This window comes from Eleginops maclovinus, chromosome 21 (genome assembly GCF_036324505.1).
Source record: "Eleginops maclovinus isolate JMC-PN-2008 ecotype Puerto Natales chromosome 21, JC_Emac_rtc_rv5, whole genome shotgun sequence".
Taxonomy (NCBI): Eukaryota; Metazoa; Chordata; class Actinopteri; order Perciformes; family Eleginopidae; genus Eleginops; species Eleginops maclovinus.
Genome location: NC_086369.1, coordinates 988,116 through 1,001,984, shown reverse-complemented (window position 1 = coordinate 1,001,984; position 13,869 = coordinate 988,116). Strand labels below are relative to the sequence as shown.

Below are 13,869 nucleotides of genomic sequence, written 5' to 3'. Positions count from 1 at the left end.
CACTGATTTCTGTTAAAGGGATATGGACCCAGTTCCTGGCCGCGCGCAGCGTCACGATAAGCCAACATGAGAACATCAAAACCACACATGAACATTCAGCCTGGCACGGTTCTGTTTTCATGCATTTTGGGGTCAATTATGAGACACATCCTTCAAATTAACTGGTTATAATTACCAAGGGTGTGGAATTGCGTTAGGGTTAAAAGAGATGCATGATTTAAAATGTCAAAATGACTCCAAATGTGAGCATACGTGCTTGGTGTTCCGGTTTTAACCTTGGCCCACAACTCCCATTGCCCTTAGAGGTGTTATACCTGTAAAGCAGACAAAGCCTATTATAAATATGAGTTTTTCAGTATATTTTCAGATATTGTGACGGTTCTAATGTTCGAAATCTCCAAATTCGTGCCTCGCTGCTCTGGATTTGATCACTTTGCAGGAACATCTGAGCAGATATTTGGATTTAAATTGAAGTTTGGTGATTTAAAAGTGCTTAGAATGACATGTATGTTCACCTGAAATGTGTTTTAATTGAGTGAAAATGCACTATTCTTGGTTTTACTGGGATTCCTCCCTGCCCTGCATGCAAAGCAGCCCCGGGGGTCTCCTCAACCCAGTTTGACAGACGGTGCTTCCATTGTTTTAACCATCAAACAGCGTGGTGTGCATCATGTTTAGCACTGCAAACTGAAAATAAAAGAGAATAGGATGCAGCTTCTTCTTACGCACAGAGTAATTATTGGGAGTGTGTGAGAGCATGCACTGGATTTAAATGAGGCTTCTTCTTTCGTCAATCCGGGACTCTTCCCCTTTACCGAGGAGAGGACGGGCGTTTGTGGACTGCTCTGGAGTCTGCGTCACGTGGCTTAGTTTCTGCTATCCTATTGGTCCAAGGCACGTGTCTGGGAGGACGGTGGGAAAACGTCACTCGAGGGGCTCGTATTGAAAATAAGAACAAAACTCCAGAGTGAGAGTATTAGAGCATCAGTTTAGGAGCCTCTTTATTTACCCTTAGTTTAGTTTAGGTGTAGCGGAGCGCACAGAAATCGGATAAATTGGACGGTGCGCAAATGGCACATTTAGCTCAGCTGTAACCCGAGGTTGAGGGAATATATGTCAACAAAGTATGCTTTTCTCAGAGGACACTATTGCAAGACTTTGCATGGTGTCCGAGGCTCTCACTAGTATTTGAGTTTTATTTTTTTCAGCGTGCAAAATCCTGCGATTTAATTTCCCCTCGAAGTTCTTTTTGCACATTTTGAAATTGCAGAGGAGAGAGCGACACAGGGGTTAAAGCCCGTACAGGAAAGTAAATCAGTATGGAAGAAAATGATCAGGGCAACAGAGACGCGATGGTGGAGGAGTCGGCAGATGAATCCAACAGAGATGAATCCAACAGAGCCATCCTTCCCATGCTGCAGCCCGGGAACCCGCAGATCCCGCACCGGGTCACCAATTTCTTCATCGACAACATCCTGCGGCCGGATTTCGGACGCAAAAAGGATGGTGGAGAGAGCCGAGAATTAGAGAGCAGCCTGAGCCTCCACAGCCCTGCTCAGACCGAGCCGGTGGGAGGGAACACGGTGCCGGCAGAGGGGACCTCCACTCCACACACTGTCACCGGGACCAAGAAGCCACCTATCGCCGAGGAGGAGACCCTGAAAGCCCGCAGAGAGAAAGGAGACCAGTGCCTAAGCTCAGACTCAGACAGTTCCCAAGCCAGCTCGAACCCTTCCCAGTCCAAGCCCATGCTGTGGCCGGCCTGGGTTTACTGCACCAGATACTCGGACAGGCCTTCTTCAGGTTGGTGCTTCTCTTTGCATGCGTTTTACTCTATACCGTATTCCCGGTAACCTGAAATACCCCGTAACACTGACCCCGGATGCCTTGACCGACTTCTCCCGAGTGGAGCAGCGTCGCGTTCAGAGCAGCGCGAACTGAGAATATACCGAGCATTAAAGCGAGGGGAAATTTTGTAGAAATATTATTTAAATGTCAAACGCAAATACATTTGGTTCACGAAGAGCAGGCGGTGGTAAAATGGGATTCTATAAAACAAAATAAATAAGAATCGGGATTTTCCGCGAGACGAGGCCTGTTTGAAACTGGAGAGGAAAATTGTTTCTATTAAAAGTAAGTTATATTAAAACTAATCGCAAAAGTGAGGCAACATATATTTGAAATAAAGCTGTTTGGCTTTTACACACAGATTTATTTGACTTTAAATGTTCCTATTTCTTGTTTATTTCCTCCAGTTTGAATAAGAGGAAACCGGGGGTCGTACAAATACTAAAAAATAGCTCGATGGATGCTCCAAGTCTCCCAGAGAAACTGCAATTTTGCTGAAATAATATTGGTGTTTTAGCACTTTAATGTTAAACTGAGTTTGGGATGAATTAAAAATGCATGGACGCTGTGTGTGTGTGTATACTGTCCAGAAGTGTCTCCCGGAATTGTTCCCTGTCTTTATTTATAAAAACATCGGGTCCAAGTTTTCAGCCTGAAGCAAACTTAATTTCTGGAGTGTTTTCTGGAGTTTCCATATGAAAAGTGGAGTACAACTTGTTCTCATGCATTATGTAACGCTGTATGGAGTAGCGTAGAGGACTACTACGAGTTGTAGAGCTGCTCAGATTGTATATAGGCTGCGTGGAAAACACAAACACACACACACACACACACACACACACACACACACACACACACACACACACACACACACACACACACACACACACACACACACACACACACACACACACACACACACACACACACACACACACACACACACACACACACACACACACACACACACACGCTGATTCATCAGGTTTGGTGTGTTGTATGTAGCTTCATTTATGTTTTCCTCGCTGTTTGGAGGAGGGAACCAAACACGAAGGCCTCTATAAGCAGAAGGGAAATTATCGTAATGTGTTGCTGCTATAAATTCCCTCCACGATTCCTCCATTGAGGAGCTTTTCGAGTGGCCCACAAAAACAAAAATGCAAAGCAGCTGCAGCGAACTGTATCCTGTGCGCTGTTGCTGCGTAAAAGTGATGTTTTTCCTACTGTCGTCCTATTGGTTAATAATTCCTTATTACTACAGACAGAGTGTGTGTGTGTGTGTGTGTGTGTGTGTGTGTGTGTGTGTGTGTGTGTGTGTGTGTGTGTGTGTGTGTGTGTGTGTGTGTGTGTGTGTGTGTGTGTGTACGTAACCTATATATGTGTGTAAGCGAGGAAGAAGGATAGAAACAGGGAGGGAGGGGAGGTTTTGGTTCCCGGGTGTTGGACGTGTCAACATTTTTACCATCTTATTAAAGTGTGCCAAACAAAATGCTTTTGGGAAACAATTACACTTATTTGGTGAATTGTTTGAACAAAAACACGTATCCAATAATGACGTGAGCATGCATGAACATTGATTTACTTAGTTGTATCTTTATTTTGGATAATTAAATACGTTTTAAAATGTGTTTTTTTACTTCTAAAATTGACGTCACGCACCTGTTTCGGACCTATGCACATATTGCCCTTGGTTTAATTGGTTATTCTCAATTTTGGAGCGTTAAATACATTTTAAAACTACATTTTCCTCTAAAACAGACCTTAAGCACATGTTTTGGTCACGTATTTACACATTACCCTACATGTGTTGACATTGGTTTACTTATTTCTCTACTTTGGATAATCAAATACGTTTTAAAATGGGATTTTGTTCTAAAATAGACTTTCCGCAGCAGTTTGAGATGAACATGTAAAGATTACCGTAATGACGACATCTGTTTTCTTATTTCTCTATTTTAAATATAGGCAAATACGTCTTAAAATCAAATGCATCTTCGAAAGTAGACTTTACGCACATGTTTTGGATGCATATCACCGAAAATGTATGGATTGGTTTACTTATTTCTCCATTTGGATAGTTTTAAAATTCAGTTGAGTTCGAAAATATATTTTACGCCCCAGTTTTGCAACCATTCCCCTTGGTTTACTTGGCTATTATTGATCGTTCAATAAGTGAAGAATGTGTGCTTTCTTCTAAAACAGACTTTAGGCACCAGTTTTGGATGCATTTGCATGCTCGGTTTTAAATGTAAACTGGTATTACGATACTAGTTAGCCGTGGATTGGGTAGTTTGGTGAGAACACACATTTAAAGATGAATTTCTAAAGTTGTTTTTGAGCCGTACGATGATTACTTTTTGCCGTGTAATCATGACTGTGTTTCGATGTAACCGGTGTGTGTGGGACCCCTCCCCTGCAGGGCCGATAAGCATTTTACGCACCAGTGTAAGATCCCTGTCTGTTTAATACCAGACTAGTTAGAGGTGGATTGAGTATTTTATGGAGCAAACTACATTTCAAATGAATTTCTAAAGTTGTTTTTGAGCCGTATGATGACTTGTAATCCTCGCCATGTTTTGATGCTAACAAACCAATATCTCTGTGCCCCTCCCCACCCTACAGGGCCAAGATCTCGTAAACCAAAGAAGAAATCGACGACCACCACCACCACCACCACCAGCAGCAGCAGCAGCAGCAGCAAAGAGGACAAGCGACCACGGACGGCCTTCACTGCAGAACAGCTGCAAAGACTAAAAACCGAGTTCCAGACGAACCGCTATCTGACCGAGCAGAGGCGGCAGCACCTGGCGCAGGAGCTGGGCCTCAACGAGTCCCAAATCAAGATCTGGTTCCAGAACAAGAGGGCCAAAATCAAGAAGGCCAGCGGGGCTAAAAACTCTCTGGCCTTGCACCTGATGGCACAGGGACTTTACAATCACGCCACGGTCACGTCCAAGGACGAGAAATCCGACAGCGACTGATCAGCGGTCTGTGTCAGCTCAGAGTCCTGCAGTGAAGCCGGACATGTTGAGCACCCCAAAGTTTAATCAAATAAATATATAGTAGGGGTCTCTAGCACATAGAAACTGCAGGATGCTAACCTGCATATGTTGCGCAATTTGCATTAGTCGTGTTAATGAGCACTAATTGCGATATAGTGGACAATAGTAAAAAAAAACTCGCTTGGATGATTTGGGCAATTTTGGAAAGATTTAGGAAGTCATTGAGGCTGCCGAGTCCATTTCTGAGATTTTCAGGATAAAAAATCTCAGTTTTAACCAGAAAGAGGCTATATTTGTCAGAGTTTTATTAATTTTGGGTCATTTGGATTGGACAGATCGCCTTTAGAATTGACCACAGTAGAGATAATAATATTCCTCTTGTGCTCTCTATATCCAATGATCGCAGAACTGCTTATGGTAGTCAAAATCAGCCCACCGAGAGTACACATATCATTTCTGATCCTGAAAATGTCAGAAACGGACTGAATTACCCCCAACACCGGCCGAATCGGGAGGTCATTTTTTAATATTGTCTTAATTAATGCAACTTCTGCAAAATGCCCAACATGCAAGTTAGCATCCTGCAGTTGCTATGTGCTGGAGACCCGAACTATACATTTCTGTCATTAAACTTTGGGGTCTTCAACGTATCCGGGTCCACAAAGCTGGCAACCAGACCCCGGAGCAGCCTCCTGACGACAGAGAAGCTATAGTCCTCCGATAGATTTTTATAGAGATATCACAGCAGCACTACAGGAAATATTTAAAGAAAACCACTATACTGCTCACCCACTCCAGATAAACCAGTCCCCACAGAATGTCAGTCTCTATAGCCTCCTGCAGGAATATTATAGTGGTTCTTCGTTTTATGGGAGGGGTCTGTCAAGCCTACAATGCAATAATCTCATCGAATAAAGGGCCAGTGTAGAGAATACCAGCATCAATCGTTTTAAAAAATAGAGAGATATTTCTGCAATATCACGTCTATAAAAGATGTTGTATAGAAGTCATTGTTCGTCCCTCTCCCCCCCCCACCCCCCACATGAGGTGCTTACACCCTTCATTTTTCTATAGGCCTCTCATGATTGTCATTTCTCCATGGAGCTAAAGCTGATGTGTCAGTGAAGTGAACCAACCGAAGTCCAAAGAGCATTTCTGCTGCACCCAGGCTACTGTGAACCCCCATGCTAACACCACCTTTATTATTATTATTGTTGTTGTTGTTGTTATTATTATTATCCCATGATTGTTGTGTGTTGATGTGAAAACAGGACGAAGGTGTTTTAAATGTAATCGGGCAGACAATGAATTTTTTGATACGTTTTTTAAAAAAGATGCGAAAAGAAGTGATTTTTGTCTAACGCGCCACTAATGCTAAGCTAGGCTAACCCCCCTCTCCGATGCATCAGCTGTTCTAGTCTAACCAGCAATATGATCCGTTTTGTAGCTTGAAGGCTCACTCTGTAGCAGAAAGACAATGATGACCCCCCCCTTCTGTTTACCTTCTCTATATACAGTTTATGACATTATCACGACAAGGCGAACCCGTCCGACTGAACTACAGACCGTTGTTGAAAGGACTTCATATGTGTATTTATATAGATTATATTGAGAAAAAGATCTATCCAATGACCAGTGTTGCTTTAGAGTAGATATCTGAGGTGTTTACACTGCTTGTTTATCTTGCAATAACTTCCTTTTCTTTTGGTTTTGTGAATGAAAATAGTTTATGGGGCCTTTTTGCATGAAAGCTGCAATTTGTTGTACTTGGTGGGGGTGGTGGGGGGGCAAAAATAACTGTGTTTATAAACTCTACCGACGGGAGTATGAAGTTTTAGACTGTATCCATACCAAATTGTGGACTTTTCTGCCTTTTTCAAAGTGTTTTTGTTGTGTATCTGCAAAAAAAAGTGTGTGTGAATTAAAATCCACCAAACAGAAACACACTTTGCCTTAAAGTTCAAGAGTGAACTTTTGTTCTGAAACAGAAACTGTGCCGAATCAGAGAAGCAGTATTACTATTCAATGCCTTTATGAAAGCACTGCTGGTACGACATTATGAATCATCAGCGTATATCTATCTATATATGAACATGTTTAAATGACAACACAGAGTTGTAGAAGACAATGCTATTTTTTATTTTATGTTGGAAGTATTCTTTGGTATAAGTGTACATAATTTGTATCCTGTATTAATTGTGTAATTAACTGCCTCCTGAACACTGCAAAAGAAGAGTAAATAAAACCTTGAAGATTATACACAACATGTTTCTGGCATCTTCCTGTGAAACCACAAGCAGCGAGTGTGACCTCCGATCAGCGCTGAGCCTCTCTGCAACAAAAAAACATGCTTTATTAGCTTTAATTGTGCAGATATATACAAAAATAGTTGCCTGGATGTCAAATGTACCCAAATATAATCACACATTATTCATTTGCACGGCATGACAATCCTCTCCCACTCACTCACTCGGGCGGTTCTGCATCGCATTCACACAGGATCAAATTCATGGGTTCTGAGATTAAAACATTTGCAAAAAAGCATGCAAACATTATGCCAAAAGGGAGGTGGTGGTGGGGGGGGGGGCTTGAACAAGTCCCAGGCATGTTTCCTCAACAATGCCTGATCTGCATTTCCATACTTGCACCGCTAGTCTTTGAACGCCACGTCTAACGGCCGTGCAGAGAGCAGAGTTTCCACGACGGTCAGTCCTCCTCCTCGCCTCTGAAAGCTTCTGTCACAGGGCAGAAATGAGAGTGGAGGGAGGGGGGGGGGGGACACACACACTAGAAAGAGAGCAATGAAGGTCAAAGCCTGTCATGGCTGCAGGTGGCTGGTCCCCCCCCCTCCTCCCAGTAACCCATTCTCCACACACAGCTTTCTCACTACTCGCTCACACACTCACATCTTACTATCACTGGGGTTTATTTTATTTTTCCTGACAGACACACACACACACACACACACACAGGTCCATCAAGAGGAAAAATATTCACTCGCAGAGAAACTCCCCGAAGTTCAGATAGGGACACGGGGTGCATGGAGCTGCAGGAGCACGCTCTCCTCGCCTTCAGATGGGAATATCATTTGTCTCATTGCAGAAAAGAGTGAGGTTTTGATGCTTGGTGTTGCACAGGTCGACATTTTACAATCTTACCCTCCTCTCTTTTTAAGAGTTCTGCAAGAAAATGCTTTTGGGAATCCATAAAGTTTGTTTTAAACATCAATTTATTTAATCGTTTCTCTATTTTAAGTTTTTAAAAGTCTTCCTGTTAAAATAGACTTAATGCACCTGTTTTAGATGCATGTGCACACTACCCTGATCAGGACAGATGCATGGACATTGGTTCACTGATTTCTCCATTTTAAATAGTTAAATACGTAAAAAAAATCCTAGTTTTCTCTTAAAATTGACTTCTTTAAGACCTGTTTTAGATGCAAGTGCACACATTACACTACCTTTTGGACAGCTTGGTTTGGTAATCATGTTTACTTATTTCATATGCTCTATTCCAAATGTAAAGACGAATACGATACTGGTTGGACGTGGACTGAGTGTCTTATGGAGAGAACTATATTTATAATACATTTCTGAGGTTGTTATGAAGCCGTATAGGCCATGATTATTGTGTGCCCTGTAATCTTGACCATGCTGACAAACCAATGTGTGTGTGACCCCTCCCCACACTGCAGGGCCAAGATCCCACAAACCAAAGAAGGAAACGAGCGACGGCAAAGAGGACAAGCGACCACGGACGGCCTTCTCTGCAGGATCGATAGCCGGAGCTGCACAAGCACGCTCTCTTTGCTTTTATGTGAGATGCAGGAGGTCAAATGGTCTCCAAACCAACATCCTATCGAGTATCAATCATCAACAGGCTGGAGACTAAACGTCTCTTCTGGATGACGATGCACAAGTTGTACAAAAAGCATGAAATAAAAGAGATTCTCAGGCTGTACAAATGGAAGTGAGCACAGGATACATCAGCAGAGTATCAATGTCTACCTCTAAAACACAAAAGAGCACCCCCCCATCCTGCTATGACCTCTCCCACCATCCCCCCACCCCCCCACTGTGTCATTTATCCACTTTTCTAAAAATGCTTCCTACGGCCAGAGTGGAATCTGCTGCTCCGAGGTGCCCGGGCTTTGTGGCGGAAACATAATTAAAGTGGTGAAAGATGTAAAAGGTGAAGAATGGGGATGACATCAGGCCAATTTCACACTTGGCACTCGAATGGCTAGGTCCAAGCCAGGACTCTTGCCTCGCAACGCAGATCAAAGCCCACTGTCACCGCACCAGTGCTGCAAAAAAAAGAGCGAAAGGGACACCTAACTATGCTAATCCCCAGGACGAATATATTTTAATCTTGTTAGAATACAAGTTAATGCCGTGGCTCAGTGACTGAACTCTTCTTGGCAAGAAAGAGAGAATTACTTTCTACCTTTTCTACACATTCGGCACGGGGTAAACAGAGTCCGGACAAACTTTCCTTTACATATACTGTACAGGAGGCTGGCCGGTGAAAAGCGGAGCAACAGTTTTCATTAAGCAGCGACTGAAGCCCCACTAGGGCCGCAAACATGCAAAGGAAATGAGTATTTTGTGGACTGGTGTCTCACATAGAGCCCTTCCTTCTCCAGAGCACCTTGGTAACCCTTGATCTCTCATGTATGGCGGCAGGGCACTGGGGCCTGCAGAAGTTGACTGGGCAGACAATGGAGAGCGGATGCTTTCTGCAGAAGTCACACCCAGGCAACTCTCATTTCACACACCGTGTTTGAGCGACCCCTTGTAAAGAGATGCTTTTCAATAAAGGTCCTTTCTGTTCACTTGGGCGGAAACTCGGGGGAAAAACAAATCTCCACGTTCCCCTCTTTCCCATGCAGCCGCCATTCATGTTTTTCCAGACTTAGAGGAGTGAATCAAAAACAAGGGGTTGCGAAATCTTGGTGGTTATGATGTGGTTTCACCGGCACCTTTTCTGGGTTACACTGACTGAACCAGGGAAGTGGCACAAAGAGAGAGCACTTCATTGTTCTTGAAGGGGAAACATTCATAAGAAAACACTTCAATCTTAATTAAAAGCAGATTTTATTATAAAAGATCACATTTCACATGTTTTTCTGAATAAAATGACTTTTCAGTGGTAATTCTGGTTAAAAAACCCCATTTCTGCAGCTTAATACCAACTAACTTTCATTATTAACTGATGTTAGTTCTTTTGTTGTAAATGGAAGCAGGTTTCCCTCACCATGCATGTATTTTAACCCATAAAACAGTCAGATTTAGCTTATTTTTTACTTTATTTACACCACCATGTAAGAAGCTAATGGCTATTCTCATTTCCACTTAGTCTGTTATTGAGTTGATTAATCAAACCAACACAAATAAATGTCCATCACAGTTTTAGATCATGTTTAAATGGCTGAAAGTCAGAAATACAAGGGAATTTCATCTGAAATGACAAACGGATCAAAATCAGCAAATCTTAAGTTTTTGCTTCATAAATGATAAAATGAACTTCATTAACTAATAAATAAATCTTGAATTTAAATCACAACAATATAATGGAAATGTTGGTTAAAAGACTACATTTGTAAAAGAATAATACAAAAACACACCTGTTCCCAATTCATTGTTATTAAATGAATTATAATGCAAGGTATACGAGTAATGCACGAACTGCTTTGTATTGCATTTAAGTTATTTGACTTGGAGCAAATTGATTTAATAAACATTGATAAGTCGTGCAATTAAGATGATGCAATGCCCAGGCGTGATAACATTTTCTGAATCATTTTATCTGCTCATCTGTAGCGTTAACTCACCATGCACTATAACAGTTACTGTGACTCCAGTTTACTTTGCAAGGAAAGTTTTACAAGAAAAACTTTCCTACAACAAAAAACAAGCCAATGGGAAGCATTGGGAAGAAACCAATGCAGGCAAAGGTTTCCAAGGAGGCTGTAATGTGAGGCATTACAATCCTACGATTCATAAGAGGAGGGAGTTGAGGAGAAGCACATATGTTCTTATGCTGTATGCTAATATGCTACAAAACACTTGGCTGCAGCTTCAGAGACAATGCAGGTATAAACACACACCTGCAGCATCTAGAGGACATTCAGCAGCTTCAGGAAACATGAGCAGCGTTTACTAAAAGCTGCAGAAACCAAACACAACGGAGACCAGGGGACACTAAAGAGAGACGCACACAGCTGGAGACCAGTGGACACTAAAGAGAGACGCACACAGCTGGAGACCAGGGGACACTAAAGAGAGACGCACACAGCTGGAGACCAGTGGACACTAAAGAGAGACGCACACAGCTGGAGAGCAGGGGACACTAAAGAGAGGGGCACACAGCTGGAGACCAGGGGACACTAAAGAGAGGGGCACACAGCTGGAGCCCAGGGGACCCTAAAGAGAGACGCACACAGCTGGAGACCAGGGGACCCTAAAGAGAGACGCACACAGCTGGAGACCAGGGGACACTAAAGAGAGATGCACACAGCTGGAGACCAGGGGACCCTAAAGAGAGACGCACACAGCTGGAGACCAGGGGACCCTAAAGAGAGACGCACGCAGCTGTAGACCAGGGGACCCTAAAGAGAGACGCACACAGCTGGAGACCAGGGGACACTAAAGGGCAGGGGACACTAAGAGAGACGCACACAGCTGGAGATCAGGGGACACTAAAGAGAGACGCACACAGGGGACACTAAAGAGAGACGCACACAGCTGGAGATCAGGGGACACTAAAGAGAGACGCACACAGCTGGAGACCAGGGGACACTAAAGAGAGACGCACACATCTGGAGACCAGGGGACCCTAAAGAGAGACGCACACAGCTGGAGACCAGGGGACACTAAAGAGAGACGCACATAGCTGGAGACCAGGGGACACTAAAGAGAGACGCACACAGCTGGAGACCAGGGGACACTAAAGAGAGACGCACACAGCTGGGACCGGAGCGCTGGGTGACCTTCAGGATCATAAAGCTGGACAACTGTCTCTGTTGGCAGAGTGAGTGTCTCATAGCTGGAAGTGTTTGTCCGTATATCTGAAGGTTAACTACGTTAGCGAGCTAGCTTTATAATCCTGAACGTCGCCAAGCGCTCCGGTCCCAGCTGTGTGCGTCACTCTTTGGTGTCCCCTGGTCTCCGTTGTGTTTGGAGCTTCTTGCAGGCCTCTTAATAAACGCTGTGCATGTTTCCTCAACTTGCTGAAGAGGTTTCTTCATCTGCACGTGTTTTATTTTAATATTTGCATCGTTTCTGAAGCTGCAGCGCGTTTCCTCTCATGGTTTGTGTTGTTTGCACCTCTCGGCCACTGCATCCTCCCTCCATATTCTGAAATTAAGATGTACAATGTACAGTCATGCCATCTCTGGCCTTTGTTACCGAGTTTGTGTTGCCTGCTGACACAGCGAGACAGGGTCAAGGATACATCTGACTCACCTCAGGCCCCCTGCTCTCCCCCAGGGACCGGACTGTCACTCACTTGGTGGTTACGCATCACAACTGACAGAGGCACAAAGTGAGAGCATCAACAGCAGCAACATCATCACCAAAAATCCCATCCTTAGCATGACATCTTCCTCCTCAGCTCTGTGGAGGGAAGCACAAACACGTTCACAAAAATAACGTGTCATTCAGAGTGAGGAGAGGGCCTAAAAATAAAGCATCTACCTTAAAGATTCTCCAGCCAGTCCTGCAAAGAGGTTCAAATGTTGGTTTATTGAGCCTTTTTCTAAATGCTCATTGAAACAGCGTTGGGCTGCTGCAGCTTTTAATTGGTATTAAGTAGATGACATAATAAGCACATGCATGGAGCAAAGGGTCCAAATGATCACAGCACTCTGTACATTAAGGGGAATACAGTCACTGATATACTGTACTGTAGCCCTGCAGAATATAAATCATGCTGAGACCATTTCAATGAAGACACAAACAGATATGGCTGATACAGTGAGCGGGCTAATACTCTAAGAGTGAATCTGAACTAAAACAGAGCAGCTCCGATTGTGTTTCTGCTCCTTCAAACTGTAGTGTGTGTTCAGTGTTGCTGTACAGGCTGAATCTGCTGCATGATTCATAGGTTTTCCCATCAATACAATGTGCTCTTGTATTTATTTGCATTGCATTTGTTATTGAGGTGATGCAGAAGTAACGTTAGATTTTTTTAAATAACCCTCCTAAGCTTTTCCAGCGAGTGCTCGTTCCCCAGGGTGCAACGGAGAATGAGATGGCAGCTCGCCAAACACCTTACATTTGGTCAGAAAGAAGCATTTCCTATTTGGCTGCACGATGAAAATGATGAAACTATACGATTATTTCTAAACTATTTGCTTCCACGCCCTGACAAATGAAGGCGGTGTGAACCCCTGCTTTGGGTTAACCCCTCCACTGGTTTCCGCCCCAATCTACCTGTCTAGACTCCTTCAGATTCTACATTGTTCTGAAATAATCGTCTGGCTCGGCGTACAAGGCGAGCCCAGGTTCACTCGACCGTCTCCGGCTCACAGCGGTGGGCGTCTCCCCCTTTTTCCTCTCCCTCTCCCTCATCCTGCTGCTGCATGCTGCCATTTTAAACTGCTCCTGAGTGGCAGGCGGGCGACAGGGCGGGGCTGGGAGAAGTGGCGACGGCGGCCATGATGGAGGAGCCACTACACCCACTACAGTTGAGGAACGGCCTCAATATCAAAGACACACGTTGAGGGGTTGTGTTGGGGAGCAAAAGCGGGGAGAATACAAGTGATTAAATCTGCAGAGTGCACGCCGAACACATTACGAAAAACTAGAAATTCTTACAATTCCAGGAAATTTCGTCCTCGTTTTTGCAGGAAAATTCTACTTTTGCATGCTGAACTCTCAAATAACATTCTACATCAATAAAAAGCCATTATAGTAAATACTAAGTCAAATATGCATTAAAACGATTATATTATATTATCTCTCTTCCATGAAATCACACATGCATGAGCTCTGAAAAAGCACACATTAAAAGACAG

General features: G+C 43.6%; 1 protein-coding gene across 1 annotated transcript; it reads left to right on the top strand.

Annotated features, from left to right (window-relative positions):
* The first annotated feature begins 1,005 nt into the window (after window positions 1-1,005).
* Window positions 1,006-7,097, top strand: en2a (engrailed homeobox 2a). Its single transcript, XM_063912201.1, has 2 exons — window positions 1,006-1,803; window positions 4,471-7,097. The coding sequence occupies exons 1-2, from the start codon at window positions 1,320-1,322 to the stop codon at window positions 4,827-4,829; spliced, it is 843 nt and encodes a 280-aa protein (XP_063768271.1). The 5' UTR covers window positions 1,006-1,319; the 3' UTR covers window positions 4,830-7,097.
* The last annotated feature ends 6,772 nt before the right edge of the window (window positions 7,098-13,869 follow it).